Genomic DNA, 24,253 nt, shown 5'->3' with positions numbered 1-24,253 from the left:
TCATTCAAAAGCAGTTTGAGAAATTAGGGGTATGTGTTTAGGAATTTGAGTAAGTGGTTAAGTAAATGCACTTTTAATCCTGGTTGTTCCTGAAATATTTTAGTTCAATTATAATTCCCTGTTATTAAAATCTTTGTTATGACATTTGTTAATGTATCAAGAAAAAGTATTCCAATGTGTTTTAAAAGATCTCATTTCTCTTGCTTTATTAGCAATAGTATAAATAGAACACATGAATAAGAAGAGTTTGTAGTATGTTGTCCATGTTCTGTGAAATTCGCAGGGAATTATAAAATACTACACATATCAGAGAGGTAGCCGTGTTAGTCTGTAGCTTCGAGAACAACAAAAAGTCTTGTGGCACCTCACTGACTGACAGATATTTTGGAGCATAAGTTTTTGTGGGCAAAGACCCGCTTCATCAGATGCTCTGATGAAGCGGGTCTTTGCCCACAAAAGCTTATGCTCCAAAATATCTGTCAGTCAGTGAGGTGCCACAAGACTTTTTGTTGTTCTCGAAGCTACAGACTAACACGGCTACCTCTCTGATACTATGTTCTTAGTGTATTTTATGATAATTTAGTTATATTGAAAGAACTGCTGTATAAAGAGAATGAAGATGTTCTTGTTTTAATATCTATTCCATTATAACATCAATAATATATCTAAACTACAGTGTAAGCCCAAGGTTAGTAAAACTCTAATTAGCAGATCCTGGATTTGTTAACATAAGGCTTGAGTGTCTACACTCACGTGTAACTCAGGTTAGAAGTTCTTGAAGGCTGGGTCCTACCTTGGGACTTCAGAGTCTACATTGCAATATGTGGGTCTAGATTCAACTACCATATCCTAGACTTGCTAGCACCCTTCCAAAACGTGGCTGCTCTAGCCCTTTTTTCATGGTACAGTGTGGAAAAACAACTGTCCAGAGGACAAAATAAGTTGACCCATGGAATTATGGAATTCTTTTGTTTAGACTTACAGAGCATGAGTCCAGTGGGGCTACATATATACTGCAAAGCAATTGGTCTTGACTGCTGGGTACTGGCTTGATTCAAGCTGAGACCCTCCACCTCCATGGAGTCTGGAATCCTGGATCACAGTGATGAGTTAAAGCAATTTGTGTGTAGATGCGGGGGCGGTTGCGGGGGGAGTGAATTAGGCTCGTGACCCTGAGTGCAAATCCTGGGCTCACACTGAAATGTGGACATATCCCAAGAGGCCACAGTCAAGACAAGGGTGAAGTTCTGTATAAACACATACAGACTTTGTTTATGCCCTGAAGATCTTACAGCTGAAGAACCAATAGATTATCATGTCTCTAAATCTTTGTTTTCATCTCTTAATGACATCTACTAGAGCTATTTTGAATACATTACCTTACCTTAGCAGGTGTTTGGATCTGGTTCTTAATTTTGCTTCTCTCCCCAACCCATTTGTCTATTAGAGGTGTCAGGATGGGGAGCATAGTTGAAAAGAGCATACCTAATGCTGAGTAGCTTTTTGGGAACACAAATGGGAGCTGTTACCCAACAAACATGGTTTAGGGAAACTTGGAGCATACAGGTCAATGAGATTTGAGTTTGTGAAGTTTCACACTGGCCTTTCACCAAAATTCTGGTTTCTGAATGAAGTCTGTGTTGACTGAGTCCTGTGACATTCTACATAGGAAATGTGTATGTACTATCTCAGCAATTTCTTTTCAAGGTTCTCGTGCCAAAGGACCCTAAATTCATGGGTAAAATGATAGAAGTGAACATTTATGAAGCAGGGAAACATTTTATGAAGGGGAGGCCAGTGTCAGATTCCAATGTGTTCACGCCATCCATCACCAGACCGTTAGCAAAAGGAGAGGTTTCTGGTATAACAGAGGTGAGTAAAAGACATTTTTGCTTTACTAGACCAGTAAAACAGCAGTTGTTCAAGCATTATGATTATAAACTATGTTTCTGTTTTCATTTATAGTTCACCTTTTATATATACCAGAAGTTTAATCTTCTGACAGTTTGAAATCTGAATTTAAAAGATGTTTTAGCTGATGTGTTTTTCCTCTAAAGACAATAATAAGCTTGTTTCTTGTTCCAGGATGTAAAACAAGGAAAGAAATTATTAGCAGTGAAAAGATTTTAACTCCAGTGATTATATAATCCCCAGTATATTTCTAACCTAGTAAACTTTAGGACAGAAGTGTGTATTTTTCAAAATATTTGTCGTGTGTAATGCATTAATTTTAAGCCTGTATTAAAATACCTCAGTGTATGTCTTTCCAGAAGTTCAGATTTCACCAGAGGAGAGAAATACTATATGCTTTTTACATATATGGTAAAGGCAAGACAGCTGATTTTAGTCATGAAAAAAAATTTTTTTTTTCTTTATTGTAAAAGTAACTTGATCCTGTATTTTATACGCTGGCAAATATCCTAGCTTGCCAAGTGTTCTCTTACAGCTCATAGTGCTCCTGTTCTAAAAGCTGATGGAGTGTGAAATGAAAATTTGTATCACATTTCTAGGCATCATTTGATGTCCTTTCTCCAGCACGATTGTTAGGGGCACCAAAGTTTAGTGTGTGGAAGAAAGGTACCTGACAATTTATTAGATGCCTTGCTGCTTTTTTCCTTTTTACAGTAAATTGTAGACAACAATTAATAAGAAAAAACATTTGCATCAGTGCAGCTGGAGATTCTCTTTTTTAATGGATGATTGTGGACTAATGCTCAGATATGTTAGAATGGTACCCTGTAAAGGTGCAAGAGTATAATAAATCTGTACATACAATAAAGGTGTTTGGCACATCACGAAATACAATAACTGCATTTGTGTGTACTGTATGTATGTTTGTTTTTGCCAGTCATAGGACCGTAAAGTGAGGAAGCAACCAAAATCTCAAAAAGGTCCCATTGGACTTCATAACTATTTCATCACAGCTGGGTTTGTGTGTTTCTCATCACAATGTTTTTTAAAATAATCCACTGAAACAGAACCAGAGCTCTCATTAAGCTCTTATTAAACTAAGTAAGTGCTCCCAAAAGCTTGTAGCATGGGAATAAGCAAACTAGATGCTGGCTGATAGTTTGTATATTAAAATAGAGAGACAGTATATTAAAATGAAATACAGTCAAGGTGCAAAGTTCCCAAATGATGTGCTGCTGTCATTTGACCAGCTCCTGTAATGTCCAAATGTGAGGCAACAGCAGGGATATGAAACCCTTAAATGGCTTTCATAACTTTTTGGGCTGTTTAAGAGTTTGTTCCTTTAAGGCATCGTATTCCTGGTAGTTTGTTAATCGGACATGTGAAGGTAATACTGCAGGACCTAGAACTGTAGCTCTCTGTGCCATCTTCAGTAGTAGGAAGCTGAAGGTTCTGAACCATGCTTCAGTTGTTTTACACTTGCAGCAGTTAGCTTCAGCATTTCCCACTAACAGATATCTGTCTAAAATGATTCTGGTGCTTTCTTTATATAATCTCGTAGGTAATACATAAAATTGCACTGTCATTTTTTTCTCTATTGCCTTTTACTCAGAAGAAAGAACATTTTAAATATTTATTATTAGGGCTGAGTGGCAAAATTTTGAGGGACAATATTTTTTCGAACACATCAGCTTCAGAAAATTCTAGCTGAGAAATGTTTTGCAAAAACTGCATGGCGACCATCTTTGGTGTCTTTGGCTTATAGAAAGAAAACAGAAGTGTAAAGAGCAGCATGCAGTCCCACTTATATTTATAATATGTTATATTCATATGTATTCCCACACAACCAATTGAAGGGATGGAGACATCTTGAAAAATACCTATTTTCCTTCTGCCTGTAGAAGTGGAACAGGGCTTGGAAGTATTGCCATCCTCAAGAGATCAAAAATCATGAGATTGGCCTGCAAAATCTTGAGGTGTGGTTTTATGTTTTTGGGGGGTTTTTTTGTGGGGGGTGGCTTTTTTGTTATGTTTTTTTTTCTTTCAAATTAGGTTGTGTTTTTAGTGCGTTTTGTTCCAAGTTCCCTCTACCTTCCTGCCAAAGTGTGTGATAATTTCCAGTCAAAACAAGCCTTTAACGCACACAAAGGTGGACACCTTTCTCTCGCTGCTAACTCTGCTTGCCCTGTCCTTGACCCTAAGAGGAACTTCCATTCATTTCCTGTTATTGTTTTGATTCTCTCCCCCATCTAGTTAATTTTCTTTGACAAAAGAAAGGCCGACTGATAAGTAGCTTCAGAATCACTGAACCACTTAGTATATCAAGACTCACATTGACATATAAAACTTTTTAGGGTTGATGAGTTACTGATATAGATATGTTAAAAAAACTTTTACATTAATTCCTGCTTTCTGAATTTAGCTAAACAGTGTACAGATGTGTATGTCAAAAGAGAGCGCCTTAGGAAAAATGAGCATTGTACATGGTATGCAACAGCAGAGGGAAATATGCTTCTGCTTATAGAATACTGCAATGAAAGAACAGACAACATATTCACAAATACGTATGAAATAATTCATCAACATTAGCTAATAGGCATCTGACAAGTGACTGGTATCCTTTTGGAGCACAGTGAACTGGCATCTGTTAGGATCACAGTGCTAAGTAATCTCTCTTGATTAATTTTTTTAAACATAAGTGTAGTAAGTACTTGCAGTTTTCCAAAACTGACACTTTTTTGATGCAAAGACCTATACTTGATGTCAGAGTGAAAAGCATGTGGACTTGGTTTAGCCTTCTGAAGACTTCCCACCTGAACTTTTCTGCCCAAGACTGGATCAGCCACCATGCTGGTTTTTTGAAACAGGAAATGCAAAACGTGTGCATTTTTATTAGCCTTTTCACAGTTACAAGTTATAAACAGTATGTGGGATGGAGAAGAAATTTTAAATGTTTGTTCATGCAGCCCTCCTGCCTACCCACTCCCTTCCACACACAAACAAGATGGCATTAGAGTCAGGTTTGAGGCTTCAAGGAATTGACAGCTCTAAGATGGTCACCAGAGGCTTCTTTTATGAGCCATCAGACTTCTGTCACTCAGTGCAGCCCTCCCTTAGACAGCCAGAAGCTCTTATAGTTAGAAGCCAGTATCTTGCAGCCAGCAACACAAGTGCCTGAGATATCTAGTTTTTAAGATAGATTTACATACAATGTGACCAGTATTGGGCCCTTTTCTGCTTCTCTCAGTGATCCTCTTGTTGCAAAGTCCTTGTCTCAACTTTTCACTGTCTGCTGGGATGGAACAGGTTTCAAGGGGGCAGTCATTTGAAGAGGCATCTGAATTTCAGTAGCAGCAGTATAGAGCAAGAGGAGTGAATAAGAAGCATACAGGCCCCATCTCAGTGAAGCATTTAAGGATATACTTGTGTCCATTCCTATTGAACAAAGCACCTAATCATAGAGCACATGGTTTACTCCCAGTGAAGTTAATGAGACTTCTGTACATGTCTTAGTTGAGAACATACATAGTGCCTTGCTTAATAGGATGGAATGCTGGCTTTTGGCCATGACCGGCATCATAGATGGCTATGGATATTGCAGTGGTGCAGCAAAGTGAATATGTTCTCCTCAGTGTACCGTAAGCATTATTTAGAATTATAGTCACTGTTTCAGAGAACCCACCAGAAGTATGTGCTGTTTTGAAAGCTGTTACTGTTTCCAGGAATACTCTCTTTTTGAGAAATACTGCTGAAAACAGAAGAATATTTAAAAACTGTACACACTTTTAAGAGCAAACTATGATGTGCCAAAGGGAATAATTTTTTTTACAATTGATATCCTCACAATGCAAAGTTGTATGTTTAAAAAAAAAAAGGCAGCCAACCAGCTTGAACAGAGGAAAACTGAGTATCAGTTGTATAATGGGAGAAACCTCAGACAGAGAATTTAAATCAGGTGTTGGGAACCTTTTTTTCTATCAGGAACACCAGTCCACAGAAAGAAATCAATCATGGGCCATGCACAGATCCACCAGGGGTGCAGAGGCTTCCTATGGCTTCCCCCCTCAGCAGGCTGAGCCAGTGCTCATGGCTTTAGCAGGGCCAGAATTGAGGAGTTCAGGGGGTGGGGGGGGGTGTCTGTGGGCTGAAGCCAAGGCATTCAGAGTTTAGGAGTGGGCTCAGGGCTGTGGCAGAAGGTGTGGCTGTAGGATCTGGGAGTGAGTTCAGGTGCAGGCGGGTTGGAATTCGAGAGATAGTTTAGGTGTGGAAAGGGGTTTTGTCTTAGAGCAGGGGTTGGAGAGTCTTCGGGGGGAGGCGGCATGCAGAAGGAGGTTCTAACCCGGGCCAAGGAGATCAGGTTTAGGGTCCAGTTGATCAGCACTTAAAAAAATAGAAACATGTTTCCTGTCTGCTGAATACCTTCCAAGAGTTTTCCGTGATTAGCTCACAGAGAGCACTCAAAATACACTACAAAATTAGGCAAAATGGTGCCCTATTTGACAACAATGGGTGAGGCTCAGGCAGTCAGGGAACTGGAATCAGAAGTATGAAAATACATATGATGCATAGATAAGGTGAATACATGTTGGGTTAAGGATAATACAATCTTCCTCTCACATTTACCCTCCCTGTCAAATTCCACTGTCAAACTCTTAGAAAAAGCCTGAGTGAATAGATGGGCCTAACAACATGCCCTGAAATTTAAAAACTCATCCTCAGTTGGAAAATGTGAGCCTCATATTCAAGGGCTCTGGAATTAAGAATTCACAGCCTTCAAGTGAACAGATCTAGGGACTGTAGTAGGTGTATTATATTTTCAAGTACTGCACACCTGTAACTTATCCAGACCAAATTTTAGCCTTAAAAGTAGAATTTTTAGTAAGAGCCACTGACAAGGGTACTGGTACAATAATTCATAGGAAGGTTACTTTCAAACTAGTAAACTATGAAGATTAGATTCTCCCCAGATTTGTCCTGGATTAGGCTGTTGTAAACTCTGTCCAGAGCTCCATTAGTGAAAATTCTGCTTACGGTGAAGATGGCCAGAAACTGAGCAGTGTGTCTGGGGCAAAAATTAGGGCTATCAAACAATTCAAAAATTAATTGTGATAGTAAAAAAAAAAAAAAGTAATCACACAATTAATTGTGCAGTTAAATAGTCATAGAATACCATACATTTGAATACTTCTGGATGTTTTCTACATTTTCAAATGTAATGTGAGTATCTCTTCAGCTAATTTATACTCTGTTTCAGTCACTATCCATGGTAATTTGTTCCATGTGTTTTATTACCCTTTGTGTGAACCAGTTCTGCCAGAGTTCCATATTTATAATCTTTCTTGTTTCATAATTCTGAGCTTGGTCTCGAGGTTAAAGTTTTTAAAAATAAAAAAGGGCTCTTTGGGAGACGCGAGTAGCAGTCAGCAGAGAAACCCAGGGAATGAGCCTCCCCAGTGCTCGGTCAGTCAGTCGGTGTTTGCCTGGGTTTTTTTTTTTGTTTGTTTTTTTTTCATGATATCAGATGACGTTTCATCTCAGGTTGTCTCTTTAAACTCTAGAAAAGCTTCACTCTCACAGTCAGCCGAGATTTTTTTTCTAGTCACTTAGCGAAAGATGACCATTAAACTTAACCAAATTTGATCTCGCACGTCAGCAAACAGAAAAAGACTTCTTTAGAGGCTGCCAAAACAAAAAAAATGTGAACAAAGCATGGTTTAAAGGAGAGTCTCTTATCATAGGGAGAAAGAGTACACCTCACAGGAAGAAAAATACAGAGATGAAAAATATGCTCTCTACTAAAGCAGAAATAGATCTCTATATCTGAACTTGGAGACTTGCTTGAAGGACTTATGGTTGGTCTATGTTAGAAAGTTTTACTGGCATCGCTATTTAGTTTAGGTGTGTGGGGGAAAAAAATCATACCCTTACTGACATTGCTATGCCAGCGAAAGCCCTAGTGTAGGTGCAGTTATACCAGCTAAAAAAGCCTGTTTGCTGGAATAACGTATTTCATTTCACTACTACTAGGGATCTATAATTTAAAGAGTATATTTATACTGACAAACTTATTTACATGTACAAAAGGCCTTGGAAAGAGACATGGAAGAACTGTTTGACCAAGAAATAGAATCTGGTCAAGTGCCATTTTTGTAGCAGAGAAAAGTTTTGTAACAGTGGAAAATGGGAAACAATATCTGGAACTGATGATTTACAGCGAACAAAGAATGAGAAAATAAATTAAAGGATAAAGGAGTCACAGAGAGGAATGAGATGGAGAGCCTAAAATTATCTGTAGAGACATTTTTTTAGAGACCTTCTAAGAAAGGATGGGAATTCTCTTACACTAATCAGTAGAGCTCACAAAACCCAGCATCCACTGAAGATCGTCAGAAACAAAGTAGAGTGTCTGGGGTAAAAATTAGGGCTATCAAAAGATTCAAAAATTGTTATAGTAAGGTATTGAGTGCACAATTAATTGTGCTGCTAATAGAATACCATTTATTTGAATATTTTGGGATTTTTTTTCCATTTTCAGATATATTGATTTCAATTAGAACACAGAATACAAAGTGTTCATTTTATATTTTTATTACAAATACTGGAACTATAAAAACAAAATAAATAGTATTTTTTCAGTTCACCTAATACAAGGGCTGTAGTGTAATCTGTTTATTGTGAAAGCTGAACTTACAAATTTGGAATTATATACAAAAAATAACTGCATTCAGAAATAAAATAATGTAAAATTTTAGAGACTATAAGTCCACTCATTACTATTTCTTGTTCATCCAATCTCTTATAAAGACAAGTTTGGTTATAATTTGCAGGAGATAGTGCTACCCTCTTTTTGTGTCACGTGAAAGTGAGAACAGCTGTTTGCATGGCACTGTTGTAGTTGGTGTAGCAAGGTATTTACCTACTAAATGTACTAAAGATTCTGATGTATACACTTCAACCACCATTTCCAAGGACTTGTTTTCAGTGCTGATATTGGATTCTGCTAAATTACAATCTAAAATAGAGCAGACTGCCACATGTTCATTTTCATCATCTGAGTCAGATGCCACCCACAAAAAGGTAGATTTTGGTTTTGGTGGTTGGTTCTGTAATTTCTGCACTGGAGTGTTACTCTTTAAAGATTTCTGAAAGCATGGTCCATACCTCTTCCCTCTCAAATTCTGACCAACACTTCAGATTCTTAAACCTGGGGTCAACTACTGTAGCTGTTTGTAGAAATCTCACGTTTGTACCTTCTTTGTGTTCTGTCAAATTTGCTGTGAAAGCGTTCTTAAAATGGACATGTACCAGGTCATCGTCCATGACTATCACATGAAATATACAGCAAAATGCAGGTAAAACAGAGTAGGAGACATCTAGTTCTCCCCAAGAAGTTCAGTCACAAATTTAATTAGCACATTTTTAAAAGCATCATCAGCATGGAAGGATGTCCTCTGCAGTGGTAGCCAGAGCATGAAGGGGCATGTGACTATTTAACATATTTGTCACATAAATACCTTGCAACAGCACCTGCAAAAGTGCCATGCAAACACCTCTTCTCACTTTTCAGGTGACTTTGTAAATAAGCAACATTATCTCCCATGAATGTAAACAGACGTGTTTGTCTTAGAGATAGGCTGAACAAGAAGTAGGACCGAGTGGACTTAAGGCTCTAAAGTTTTACATGTTTTGTTTCTGAGAGCAGTTATGTAACAAAAAACCTTTACATTTGTAAGTTGCACTTTCATGATAAAGAATCTGCACTCTAGTACTCATATAGGAACTAAAAGATACTGTTTTATTATTTTTACAGTGCAAATATTTGGGATCAAAGTATTAAGAGAGCACCATATATTTTGTATTCTATGTTGCAGTAGAAATCAGTAAATTCAAAAATGTAGAAAAAATCCAAAACTTTTCATAAATTTCAGTTGATATTATATTGTTCAACAGTGTGATTAATTGTGTTTAATTTTTGAGTTAATTGCATGAGTTAACTGATTAATGGATAGCTCTAGCAAAAATATTACATTTTATTAAGACCTTGAAGAAAAGAAAGGAGCTAAGTTAGGATACTATGGCCACTGTAGAAAATTACTGAGAGCTTCTACTTTACGCTTTGCTTTATTTTTAAATAAAAAGAGACAGATCTGTGAAGAACCTGAAAATAGAATCTGATCAGGAAGATTTGAAAGAAAAGTAGCCATAGTGAGAGATGGAAGCCTACACCCATCTGGAACCTGGTAAAACTGAAATTTATGGAAATCAATAGGCAGTGCATCTATGGCAGTACACTTTTTCTGTTGCATGTGTGATACCAAAAATCAGTAAAGCCTGTTGTAAGATGTTGAGGGAGGTGAGGCAATCCATACCTATGTTGTCTTTTTTTTTAATTTATGAGTAAATAAGTAAGATGCTGAGGGAGGTGGATAGAAGTAAAACAGAAAAAGGCAAATCAGATGCAATAGCTGTTAACCCTAAGTGGAGGAGTACAATATATAGAAGGGAAAGATAGCATAGTTTTAAAGTAGTTGAGACCATCTGTAAATAGAATGTTTTAAGATTGTGGTCTAACATGGGTTATAATCTTGCAGCGTTGGTGGGTTTGTAATTTCTCCTTGTGAAGATGTTTTCTTTTTAAACTTTCTGTTGTTTATTTTTCTTCTCCTTTGTGACTGCTATTGGTCTAATTAATAATATTTTAAACTGGACAAGCAGAAAGGGATGTAGTCCTTGGTGCCAAATACTGATCTTCTGAAAAATCTATAATGGATACATAATACTCTTTTTAAATTTCTGGTTGTGTGCAGACTGGTACTAAAATTGTAGCATCAATGGTTGTTTGGGCCACCTAAATGTGTGCTTACATTTGGTTATGTTGTGAGGATTATTTTTTAAGTGGAACCTTAGTTTGAAATATAAAAGCTTTCAAAAGTTTGTTCCATGAGAAAAATATCACATTTTCTTAGCAGATTATCAGAACATTTACTCTGTGTTAATTAAGTTTGCTTGGGATATGGTAGACTATGGTAGGTCATTCAAAAAAGCTGATGAGGCTTTTGGAAGACCCCATTACTATAGAGCTGAGCAAAGCTCCTTAGCTATAATGAAAGAGGAGCTTCATTTCCCTTTCATCTCTACTGACTCTGAACTTCTTTTCTCCATTCCTTTTTCCCTCCGGATGTTCTTTGGCTGTGACTAGCACTCAAATCTGTTAACCTTATCATCTTGGATAGGTTACAAACTGCTGGTTTGGAGTCCAAGAAAAATACATCACTGTTGCCGCATTAGACTTAAATTTGGCAAAATTCCTCCACAGCTCACTACCCAAGAATGAATGGTTTCCAGCACAACTTAAGAAAAATAAATGAGGGAAAATTCTTTTTCTAGTTAAAAGTAATGCACTGAACAAGGTTTAAAATAACATTTGCTGTATAAAATGGTTATTCAGTGAGTTGCATTACATTTAACAGAATCTGATACAATATTCAAAAATGTTTGCATTGAGTGGTGGAAAACATACTATTCTTCTGTTTGCTCACTCATTCTTGTGCTGTCTCTTTTTCTGCACCACCATCTCGTGCAGTGCAAGGCATCCAGCTGGTTACTGCTTTTACATGTATTAATCAGCTTTATTTAATATGTTATCCTTGTTCCCTGCTAATTGTAAATAAAGGTCATATTCTGGGGTGTCAGATCCCTATTAATCAATTCATTTTTCTTCTTTTCTTCCCAATACTGGAACAAAGCCATCTATGTGTATTTAGAAAAGTGTGTTGCCTCAGAATCTTAAAGTGTGAGTGTAAGGATAAAATTGTTTCAGTGACTTACAGATTAGCTGTTCTTGGAGAGGAAAGGAAAATGGAATAGGTGTGGTTTGGGTTTGGGGTTTTCTTGGGTGGGGTTTTGGTTTTCAATTAGAAGGCTAACAGTTCTCAATCTGGGATATGAAAGTCAAAGTGGCTTCTTTCTGCCTAACTTATCACCAACAGAATAGCTTTTGGCATCAGAATTTAGCTAGCAATTCTCTTGATGATGTATAAGGTGGAATAGATTGTCTGTCATTGCGTCAGAACTAGACAGGTCCTGCAATGTTAAAAGTAATAAAATATGGTAGCAACTTACTTTAGACTATAAAGCAAACATTGTACATATGGTGAAATTCATCCCTATGCAGAAAGCCACCACAAGTATGATGCATTCTAGTCTGAGGACTTAAATAGAATTTATGTAGTTCCTTAGCCCACTTCTGCTTCTGAATGTTTCCCATAGTTCATATATGTCTGTTGGAGGTGATGATTCAGCTGTGGATGAATTTGCAGAATGCGGAAAGAGATGAACACACCCACCTTGTTTTTTTCTCTCCCACCTGCAGGACAGGCTTTAGGGTGAAATGTTGCTTATAATTTTGTGTTTTGTTTGTTTCCTTTGTAGTGTCAGTGTCAATGGTATTTTTACTTCAGATGCTCATGAGGTGTAGCTGCTTTGTGTAGGGTGACCATCCGTCCTGTATTTGGGGTGCTAAAAAGAAATGGCCTTGGTGAATGTACATAATAAAATAGTTAATAATAAAGTGATATCGGGGAAAGAAAGGCTTTTTATAGTCCATCTAAAGAATTGCCTGGTTAAAACTCATACTGGAAAACACATCCTAAAAGTCATCCTTGCATGTCAGTGGGACAGCTAAGGTGTTTTATGAAAGTGATGATACACCACTACACAATTTTCTCCTTTTGTACACGTGAAAAACAGGACACACCCTGTGCTCTGGCCCCGCTAGGGCAACCATATCTTCCTGTCCCAAATATGGGACAGCAAGATATGGGGGGAGGGGCAGCTGCCAGGCCTCCCTGAGCCCTGGGGAAATGGCAGCCCCCTGTGTTCTCTGCGAGCCCCAGGGAAGCAGCAGCCACCAGCCCTCACCTGGGGCTCCAGGGAGCCCCAGGGAAGTGGCAGGGATGTGGCAGCTGCCCAAGCTCTCCTCACTTCCCCAAGGCTCGGGGAAGGACTTACCTGCTCTCCAGTCTCACTCTTAGTGGGTTGAGACAGGCGGTATAGGCTCTGGGGTGGGAGTGAGGGATTTGGATGTGGGAAGGGGTGAAAGGTACAAGCTCTGGGAGGGAATTTGGGCATAGAAGAGGTGGAGAAGGGGCTGCTGGCTCAGGGAGGGGCTCCAGGTTGGACAGTGTTGGGATCAGGTGGAGTGTTGGGGTGCTGAGCAAACCGCAGGCTTGTGGATGTGAGGCTGCAGGAGTTTAGGCTGGGCTGTATGAGGGGCTCAGGGCAGGCAGGTCAGGAGTGTGCTGGGCTCAGGACACAAGTTTGCAGTGTGAGGATTGTGCAGTAGTGTTGTGACAGAAGACGGGGGAGGTGAGGCTCAGGACAGGGAGTTCCAGTGTATTACAGTTTCAGGATTGAGGTGTGTTTGGAAATGCAGGGGTGTTATGATGCTGTGGCCAGATGGGGGCTTGGCCCCAAATGGGGGCTTGTTGACCAGGCTTTATTTTTAAATTAAATGTGTCCCACCTAAACCTGTCAGCATTGTCTTTATTTATGGGAGGGGCAAGCAACCTGTTTTGGGCCGGGGTCACTGACCCACAGAAAGATAAGTCAGGGACCACACAAGTGAGATGTACCCAAAAAAAAAAAAACAAACAAACCCAAGCTCCACTGATGTGGCCCAAATAAGATGCCTCCCTTCCCTGGCACTCCGCCGCCATGGCGGGAGGGTAGGTAGGACTGAGGTTCAAGGCCTCAGGCCAGATTAATTTTTCTGGGGTTTCAGGGTTAGTGGAATTTGTGGGCCCCTCTACGCTTTGGGGAGAAGCCAAAATGAGGGATCCAGTGTGTGGGACAGGGCTGCCATTGAGTGGGTGCCAGCTCCAACTGCTAAGGCAGCGCGCAGCTGCTGTGGGGAGTAAAGAGCAGTTGGTGTGGACCCCGGGCTTCTCCTGCCCCCCACGCAGGAAGACAGCAGGTAGAAGGAAGTCACTGGAGGGCGAAAGACCCAGCTTCTCAGGAAACGCTGGCTGTTTGGGGAGGGGAAGCAGCATGCACGCTTCCTGGGATACTGGCTCTGGCGTGCAGCTGTGAGATTTCCCCTGCATGCCTCAGGAAGCCAGTGCTACCTCCATTTTTGCAGGAGGCAACACCAGTGCAGGATCTTTCCTGGGGTGGGGAGGATTGATGCGGGGCCGGGAGGGCAACTAAGTTGCCTTGTGCCCTCCCCCTGGAATTTCTGCATGCCCCCCCAGGGGGACACCTACCAGTTTGGGAACCTATGGATAAAATGATTAGTGGACTACTAACTGATTTTATAACACTCTGTTTTATAGCATTGTAGACCCTTGTTTCCTATTTTTTTAAAGTTGACGGTGAGAATTTAAAAGGAGGCACTGAAATTAATTTGTGTATTATTTTTGTAAATTCAGTATAATTTTGTTGGAACAAATTTGTTGAAGTAGTTCTGATCTAAGAGTATAATTATTTTAGTTTGATGGGATTCTTTATGGACTTTTTAGGCTTCATAATTTTTCTTGTTATGGTGATTAAACAGTTTCGCTCTTACATGCTGAATGATGGTTCCATGGTGTGGTAGTCCCTCGAGTAATGCAAGGGTTGCACTCCCATGCACGCTCGGATAACTCGAATTTCACGTAAGTTGGGGGGAGGCTTTTTTCCCAGGTGGAATGCACGTTCTGCAGCTGGGGAAGCAGCAGGAGCACCTGGAGCTCCTTTAGAAAAGTAGCACTTGGGGGTGGGGGCAGATGGGGAGGATTAAGCCTGGTGGTGGGATGGCACTGTGGAAGAGGGTCAGGGGGGTTAAGCCTGAGGTGGGTTAGGGATACAGGAGGAACAGAAGGGTGGAGTTGAGCCAGAGCCACATGTGGGAGGCGGGATGAGCTGGAGCCAGACCACAGGGGAGGAGGGGTTGAGTCTGAGCCATAGGGTTGGTGAGCCAGGCTGTGTGGGGGGTTGAAACAAGGCCATGTGAGGGATTGAGCGAGAGCCACATGCTGGAGGGATTAAACCAGAGCCACATGTGCGGGTGGGGAGCTGGAGCTGGGCTAGGGGAAGCAGGATTTTGAGTTCCACTTAACTTGTGTTAATGCAAGTTAAGCCCAACTTGAAATCACACGTTTTTGAGGGTTTCCTGTACTTCACTGTGTGTGTGGCCCTTTGATAGTAACTTATCCAAGTACAAACTAAAGTAGAATTAGCTTGATCTAATGGTTGGATATTAGCTTTTGTTTTAACTGTATCATTAATTTTACTGTGACTTGCGTATCCTAATTATTTCACATGGGCTGTTAATTTACATAGCCCTAAGGGCTTCACAGTAATAGTGACATTTTCAAAAGAGAATCCCTTTTTCACATTCTCTCCATCATTATACTGCAGTTTCATAATGAATTGTGTGCTAGCCTTATCCCATAACGAGTAATCAAATGATCATATCCTTCTAAGACAAGATGTAAAAGGAGTTTAGCCCAAAAGGTTAGCTCTGATTCAGAACCGTGACAGAGAATTCAGCTCTTTCCAAAGCACTTTCAGAAGCATAAAGTTCCTCTTCAGATCTTTCGGTTTGTATGGTCTAGGTTTGGGTTTTAAATGTTGTTACCAGCAGCTTTGAATAAGCGATCTTTCCTGGTGCCTGGGATGAGAAGGAGCTGAATGAAAAGAGCATATACTTTCCATAGAAGACAGAAATGGGTTCCTAAAGAACAGTAGTATTACTTCAACTGAGTTTACTACCTTAGAGTATCTTTAGGATGGCTCTCTGAAAACTAGAGACTTGATTCTAATTTTTGAGGCACAAACTCCTAAATTCAGTGGAAACATTAAAATGTGTGTGGCCTAATTGTAAATATATTAGTTATATATTAGTATTAGCCATTTCCAATGTAATGAAGTAAATTTATTAAACTAAGGCTCACATCAAAAAAGTATTTTACATATAGTAACCGTGTATATTCACTGTATATAATATAATAATGTATTAAGCTTTCATGCAACATCCTCCATCATGTAATTAATCAGCTCAAGTCATGGCTGTTACTGGTTAATCAGAATCATAAAAAGGCTTCTTATCTTCTGAAAATGAATCAGTCTCTCCTTCAGTCTGAGATCTCTGGAAAGTATTTCTCTCAAACTACATAATGAGAGAATTACTTTTAAAGTTGGTGTTCTATCTCTGAGAACCTAGAGGTGTTCAGGGGACCTCACACTTGCATTTGACTTCTTTTTACTTGCTTCCCACAAAAAGTGTTCCTGTGAGATTTTAATGGAGAACTATAAAAGAAAAGAGACATAGTTGTATATTTGAAATTATTTAAACACCTAATCAAAGATGGATCACTGTTCCTTGGAGTAGGTAATATGCAGTACACCCACCTTGATTCATGTTGCACCACTGAAAACCAGCAGGAGGAAGGATGCTCCTGGAGCAGGACGTTCTTCTTCGAGTGGTCCCCGTGGGTGCTCCACAGTAGGTGTCGGGCTCGCCCAGAGCCGCAGATCGGAATTCTTCTAGCAGTTTCCACTGGATCGTGCATGCGCAGATGCGCACCGCTCCCTTGCGCGCCCTCGGTCATGTGCGTGATCCGGTCCCTGCCAGTTCCTTCTCAACCGCCAACGGCTGCAGACGGAATCCGCTCCGGCTAAAGCCTGAGACAGATAAGATAGTAGTTTTACTTGTTAGTTCGTTGTTGTTCACTATTATACCAAAAAAAAAAAAAAGAAGAGCATACAAAATAGTAGAGAGAAGAGGAACAGAGGAGAGAGGGGCAGACGAAGAAGGCTGTTAAGCCTTCCACTGCCCTGAAGGCCGTGAATGTTATTTGGGTTGTAGAACGCACTGATTAGCGGCTAAGTACCCTATTAACAGTAAAGACTCACCGCAATGGCTTCCTCAGGGTTCAAGAAGTGTGAGTCATGCTGCGAGGCTATGCCGGCCTCTGATGGGCACAGTGAATGCATTCATTGCCTGCGGGAGTCTCGTGTTACCCAGAAGTGTTCGCACTGCGCTAAGCTTACAGCCAGGGGCAGGAAGAACAGAGAAATGAGGCTCAAAATGAACTTGTTTGATAAAGCCCTCCAGCCTGAGCTGCCGGAGAAGCCTCACACGGAAGGGCCCTCTGGGTCACATAAAAGGAGGGCAGCCTCTTTGACCCCCTCTGTGCAGAAGAGGAAGAAACTCTCCCCGGGTCAATCCTTGCTGGCAGTCCCAGCGAGCAGGACGAGCGGAACGCAGAGCCCCCAGCTGCGAGCTGATGAAAGCGGCAGCGCAGTAGCGCACGTGGCCGAGGCCGGGCCTCCGACTATACAGCAGTCAGCACAGAAGGCGCCGCGAGCGCCAGCGTGGCAAGCATCAGAATTGGCGGTGCCGACGGCGCAGGGGCACCCAGCACGGGGCCTACCAGCTCCAGAGGAAGCTACCCGCGTGGCACCGCTGTTGACGGTACCGAGCACGGCACCGACAACGGGGCTGAGGTCCCTGGCACGGGAGGGGGCAGCGCCCACCCTGCAGGGGAGGGGGAAGGCTAGAGCCCAAACCCGGCACCTCAGTCCATCTCCACGCAGGGCTGCGATGCCCTTATCACCCAGCCCCCCTCCCGAGATACACACTCTGCATCGCCGGGCGGCAACTCCACCAGCTTATTTTGGGCCTCCTTCTCCGTTCCTCCAACCACTTTCGCTGTGGCTCAGGCCACCTTCGCCATTTTTGGGCATGGATCCCCTTGAATACTATCACAAACCAGCTTCACCATTTTCAATGTCGTCACGGAGATCCCGCTCTCCCAGACATCATGGGTACACTCCCCGATCGTGGTCCAGGTCTCCATCTCCGGGCCCTTGCCCATGTTGCTATGGCCGTCGTCCTCATACTGAACATTGACATTGCAGGTCGAGATCCAGGGGCAGATCCTCTCCCACTACTCGTCAATACTCCCGTGTACACTCTCGCTCTGGGACAGGAACGCAGTTGTCCCAGGGGGAATTAGGTCCAGAGTCCCGAGACTTCCCTTCACAGCCCACAAGGGAGCAAGTATACCAGCGAACTCGGGAGCCAGAGGACTTGGGGGAGGCTTACCCCAGCAGTTCCTCCTCATCCTCCCCAGATGAGGCCATTGCCCCCGGGGATGTCTCCCCTCCAGATGACCTTAAACAATTCCAGGAGCTGTTCAAAAGAGTAGCATTCATGCAGGACATTCAAATAGCAGAGCTGCAGGAGAAGCACTATAAACTCCTGAAAAATTTGAGACCCCCGGCTTCATCTAAAATCGCTATCCCACTGGACGAAGCCATTATGGAGTCAGCCACTAACATATGGCAGACTCCGGCCTCTATTCCGCCTACGAACAAAAGAGCAGATAAGAAGTACTTCGTCCCAGCCAAGGGCATGGAGTTCCTGTTTAGCCACCCACAACCCAATTCTTTGGTGGTCGAATCGTCCCAGCAGAGGTCGAAGACGTCTCAGTACAAATCAGGGGGGTCAGATGAAGATGCTAAGAAGCTAGAGCTGTTTGGCAGGAAGGTCTACTCCTCCTCTACCCTATTATTGAGACTGGCAAACTACGTGGCACATTTATCAAACCATAACTTTGACAATTACTCTAGACTCACCCCTCTCATGGATTCACTTCCGGAGGACAAGAAGCCAGTGTTAAAGGCGATTGTCCAAGAGGGCTACGCGGCATCGCGAACGGGAGTTCAGATTGCCCTGGATGTGGTGGACACAGTGGCACGTTCAACAGCCACAGCAGTGGTAATGCGTAGGGAATCCTGGCTCTAGATGTCTGGTATCCCCAGAGATCTACAGGCGAAGATCGTGGATCTTCCTTTTGACAAGCAAAAGCTGTTTGCAGACTCAACAGACTTGGTCCTCCACTCCAGCAAAGACTTGAGGGCCACACTTAAGACCTTGGGTGTCTATACTCCCCTATACAAGAAGAAGAAATTCTATCCTCAGCAAAGACGCTATGCTTACCAACCACAGTGCGCACAATATCAGCAAGGCTATGACCAAGGGCGCCATCAACAGCAGCAGCAGTACAGGGCCCCCAGGCGACGTTCAGCCTATCCTCAGCACCCAGAGTCTTTACCAAAACCCTGGCAGTGGTATCAGCCTACCTGCACAGGCAGGGTGTGTTTATTTTTCCATATCTGGACAACTGCCAACTGAAAGGGGCCTCAAAGGCAGAGGTCCTACGCATGATGTGCGTCACCGCGAACACGTTTACTTCACTGGGCCTAGTTATCAACCTCGCAAAGTCAAAGACCGAACCCACGCAAGATATTGAGTTCATAGGGGCGCGCATAAACTCTATCGCATCAAGAGTATATCTGCCTGATGCCTGCTTCCGCACCATCAACTCCTTGGTGCAAGTCATGATGTACAGCCCCGCGGTGCCGGTCCTAACGTGCCTGCAACTGTTGGGGCACATGGCGGCAGCTACGTTTGTGGTACAGAATGCCAGGTTACACATGTGAAGCCTGCAGCATTGGCTGGCGAGTGTTTACAAACCAGCATCCCATACCATCCACAGGGTAGTGTCGCCCACGACAGAGGTACAGAGATCGCTAGCGTGGTGGGAAAATCCCAAGAACCTGCTAGTGGGGGTGCCCTTCCACCAACCACAAATTTCTATTGTTCTTACAACCGACGCCTCCCACATACGATGGGGAGTGCACATTGGCAACAAGGTGACGCAAGGGCTATGGTCCCCTGCGGAACAGACACTGCACATAAACATACTGGAGCTCAGAGCAGTGTTCAATGCATGCAGACATTTTCAGAAATACCTGCACGGCAAAGTAGTCGGGATCAATACTGACAATACCTCCACTATGTTCTACATCAATCAACAAGGAGGGGCACGATCCCGTGCGTTATGCGCGGAAGCAGCCGGATTGTGGAATTGGTGCATTGCCAACAACATAACGTTGAAAGCCTCGTACTTGCCGGGCGCCCACAACGTGAAGGCAGATCAATTGAGCAGGCACTTCGCACTCACACACGAATGGCAGATCCGCTCCGACCTGCTACGGCGCATATTTCATACCTGGGGTTTTCCCCAAGTCGATTTGTTTGCCACCCAGTACAACAAGAAGTGTCCCCAGTACTGCTCCAGAGCAGGAATAGGGCGGGGGTCCCTGGCGGATGCATTCATGATCTCATGGAAGGGCCCTCTGCTCTACGTGTTTCCCCCCACAACACTTATCCACAAGGTTCTGCAGAAAGCCAGAAGGGAGAGAGCTCGCATGATACTCATAGTTCCAACTTGGGACCGGCAACAATGGTTTCCCTTTCTTCTGCGCATGTCGGATCGTCCACCACTCCCCCTACTGGTGGCGCCGGACTTACTCATGCAGGCTTAGGGGTCCATAGTGCACCCGCACCCTCAGGGACTCCGCCTACAAGCATGGTTAATCCATGGCTCAGCGCCTTAGAGAGCACGTGTACGGAGGAAGTATTACAAGTCTTAGAGTGTAGCCGAACGACCTCCACCAGGAGGACTTACGAACAGAAATGGACACGCTTTACAGCCTGGTGCTCCGCCAAACAGTTAGCTCCCCTTGACGTTCCTATAACTGTAATACTAGAATACCTATTGGACCTCAAATGAGACGGGCTCTCTCTGTCCCCGCTAAAGGTCCACCTCACAGCTGTATCAGCTTTTCGGCACAAAGAGGAAGGGCCCACTGTATTCACCCACCCTATCGTCACAAGGTTCTTGAAGGGGTTGGTAAATCTGTACCCCCCCTCGAAAACCACTACCGCTGTCGTGGAGTTTGGACTTGGTGCTCCACACGCTATCGGGACCACCCTTCGAACCATTAGCTATGGTACCCCTCCGACTCCTTACCATGAAAACAACCTTCCTTCTTGTGATTACATCAGCCCGCAGGGTGAGCGAGCTTGCAGCAGTGATGGCAACGCCGCCCTGCACAGTATTCTCAAAGGAGGCGGTGATCTTACGGTTACACCCAGCCTTCGTTCCAAAAGTTTCCTCGGAGTTCCGTCTTAACGAACCAATAGTCTTACCCTCGTTTTACCCGAAGCCTCACAGCTCCAGCAAGGAGGTATGCCTGCATCTCCTAGATGTGAGAAGGGCGTTGGCCTTTTACATAGACAGAGCTAAGTCCTTCCGGAAAACGGACAGGCTTCTGGTGTCTGTCGCTCCCAGGTCAAAAGGGGAAGGCCTCTCTTCCCAGAGAATTTCAAAGCACATTGTGTCCTGTATAAAACTGTGCTACGAGCTTCGAAAGACCCCTTTGCTGGCCCCGCCTAGGGCTCAGTCCACCAGAGTACTGGCGGCATCAACGGCCTTCTTCAAGGGAATCGCGTTGAAAGACATTTGTAGAGCGGCGACTTGGTCATCCTACAACGCTTTCGCCAAGCATTACGCCCTGCATTGGGTGTTCGATGAGGATACCCGTCTGTTGACAGCAGTCCTCTCGATGGTAAGCTGCACATGAATCAAGTACCCACCTTCTTACTTGGGTTACTGCGGGGTAGTCACCTACTGTGGAGCACGCACGGGGAGCACTCGAAGAAGAAAGAGAAGTTACTCACCTGTAGTAATGATGGTTCTTCGAGATGTGTCCCCATGGGTACTCCACTACCCGCGCATCCTCGCTGCTTCGGATCTCTGTCCGGTGTTTTTCAGGAGCATCCGAGGTGGTTGGTCAAGGAACTGGCGGAGACCGGATCGCGCACATGACCGAGGGTGCTCAAGGGAGCGGCGCGCATCGGCGCATGTGCGATCCAGTGGAAACTACTGGAAGAATTCCGATCTGCGGCGCCGGGCAAGCCCGACACCTACTGTGGAGCACCCACGGGGACACATCTCGAAGAACCATCGTTACTACAGGTGAGTAACTTCTCTTCATCCTACCGGGCCTTCCAACAGCCCCACAGAGGGCAGTGGGGCTAGGGAACAGATGCGGCAACCCTGCAGGGCCCAGGGCTGTGGGGGCCAGCATCCCCGAGAAGCCCCTCAGGGGGCGGGGGCTGGAGACAGAGTCCTGGTATCCCCCAGCAGCCCCACACAGAGCCAAGGTAGGGGTATTTGCATCCCTGCGTGGAGCTGGAACTGGGGTGCCAGCATCCACCAGCAGCCCCTTGTGGAGCCAGGGGTTGGGAGCTGGTGTTCGTGGCAACCCCATGTGGAGCTGGGGCCAGGGATCCAGCATCCCCCAGCTGTCACATGTGGAGCCAGAGCAGGGAGCCCGCTGCAGCAGGCCGAGGGGATCGGGGGGGCATTGACCTCCACTGGTCCAGCAAAATCCCTCATCTGAGACCACTGAGGTCCCAAGCATGCCAGACCAGGGAAGTGCAACCTGGATCTTATTCCTAGCTTTTCCTCATTAATTGTCTGTCAAAGTGTGGCAAGATTTTTCTTCCTAATACACTCCTTCAGGTGCTAAAACACTAGAGAGATGCATAGATATTTTTCTGACATACTCCGATGCCAGACCATGTACTCTTATTTGTTTCAATCCATGAATATAACTGAAGTTGGAATGATCCTCTGAGCTGAGGGGAGTTTTGTACTTAAAATTCAGAACAGTCACACTCCGGCGGAAACTTAGTCTGCAATTTGGTGGTGGTGGTAGTTGTTAACAATGAGGGCATTATTTGAACCATATCAAGTGCGTGGTTACACTGGAGCAGGGTGGGAACTCCATCTGCTTACTGGGTCTTTTAGGTAATTGTTACATGGTTGATCTTTCATCACAAAGCATGTCAAAGCACTTAATAAATTGTCATACAGGTAGTTTGCTATATATTTAGGATCAAAATAGGTTCTCGATTTTTTTTGGGGGGTGTCTTAATCCATATGTTATTTTGTAGGCCTTGATATTAAGAAGGGATTGGCTCTGTTTGAATCTTGGCCTTCTCTAAAATTTCCATTCTAGTCAAAGTCCAAAGGAAGCTCCAAGTTCAATGTTTTTATGCTTGTCTGCTTTGGTTCACTGGAAACTAAACTAAGCCTCAGTTTTGATCAACAACACCGAACTATGACCTTGGGAAAACATATTTTCCCATATAAACGTAAATATAAATATGAGAGTCAAAATATAAAATCAGACAATTTCCAGTAACAGAGAAATTACAGAGGATATTATTGTGTTAGGCTGTGGCATGCCAGAGACTGATAGATGCATGAGCTAAGAGAAGATGATGGTGCATTGTTTTTCATTTTTTGTGGTAGATTGAGAGCTCAACTAAAATGCAGCTCCTCTGTCTGGGAAACCGAGTGACAATGGCTGATGCCAGGCTGACCCTCTCAATGACATGGCGAACAGCAGGATACAGGAACATAAGAAGTTGCACCATTTGACTTACTTTGCGAGATCAGTGTAAACAAATTCAGTTATTATTATTAATGCTTTTCAGTACAGGTTGAACCTCTCTTGTCCGGCACCCTCAGGACCTGACCAGTGCCAGACGAGAGAATTTGCTGAACTATAGGAGGTCAATATTTTCTAGCACATTATCAACACTTCTACTGTTCACTTGACTCTTAAAAGACATTTAGGTGGTAAATTAAAGGTAAACAACAGCACAACAGTGAGAGCCAGGACTGGTGGACCTACGCAAACTTTATGGGACCATGGGAAACTTTACCACAGCCATGATGAGCGGTCATCCAGCTAACTAAAATCATGCCCGATTACAGAGTTTGCAAGATGAGAGTTTCAGATTAGAGAGTTTCAACCTGTATTTGTATTTATGTGTTTCATCCCTGTTGGCGAAGGTAATGCTAGCCAACTGTTGATCAGAAATAGTGTATAAGTCCCTCACTACTGCCCCAAGCATAATTACAAGCCTGAGATTTTAGAATTACAGAAGTGAGAATGATAAATCAATCAGCTAAATATTGTTATTCTGAGAGAGCATAAATAAAACAACAGTCTGTGCACATAAGTACTGCTTCTCAAAGTTAACCAATTATGTGAATTTCATCAATTATTTGCTTTATTCAGAAACTGTCTGAACTCTTTCTAAGATTTAGGTCATATGGCCATTTTATCCTCTTCCTTAGCTAACATTATTGTCTTTACTCAGTACAGCTCTTCAGCTTATTATTACTGAGGTCAAGAGTGGCCCAGAGTAAGCCATTTTTAATTAAATACATTATTGCAAATGCAAGATAAAGGCTGTATGGTTCACAATTGTCCAAGGTATAAAAGTAGGTGAATGAGAATATAGAACAGACTTTAAATGCTAGAACAGGACAACCATATCTCCATCCCAGGTACGGGACAGGGAGATATGGGAAGGAGGAGAGGCTCTTCCTGGCTGTGCCAAGCCCTGGGGAGCTGGCACCCTCCC

General features: G+C 43.2%; 1 protein-coding gene across 4 annotated transcripts in view; it reads left to right on the top strand.

Annotated features, from left to right (window-relative positions):
- CDKAL1 (CDKAL1 threonylcarbamoyladenosine tRNA methylthiotransferase) overlaps nt 1–24,253 on the top strand; it is a 665,249-nt gene that overhangs the window by 627,633 nt on the left and 13,363 nt on the right. For all 4 annotated transcript variants that reach the window (XM_074985893.1, XM_074985894.1, XM_074985890.1 and 1 more), the window contains one exon: nt 1,708–1,872. In XM_074985893.1, the coding sequence (XP_074841994.1) occupies nt 1,708–1,872 (165 nt within the window). The remainder of the gene's footprint in view (nt 1–1,707; nt 1,873–24,253) is intronic.

This window comes from Carettochelys insculpta, chromosome 2, assembly GCF_033958435.1.
Source record: "Carettochelys insculpta isolate YL-2023 chromosome 2, ASM3395843v1, whole genome shotgun sequence".
Classification (NCBI taxonomy): domain Eukaryota; kingdom Metazoa; phylum Chordata; order Testudines; family Carettochelyidae; genus Carettochelys; species Carettochelys insculpta.
Note: the sequence above shows the minus strand (reverse complement) of the source record. Positions and strands in the feature narration are given on the sequence as shown.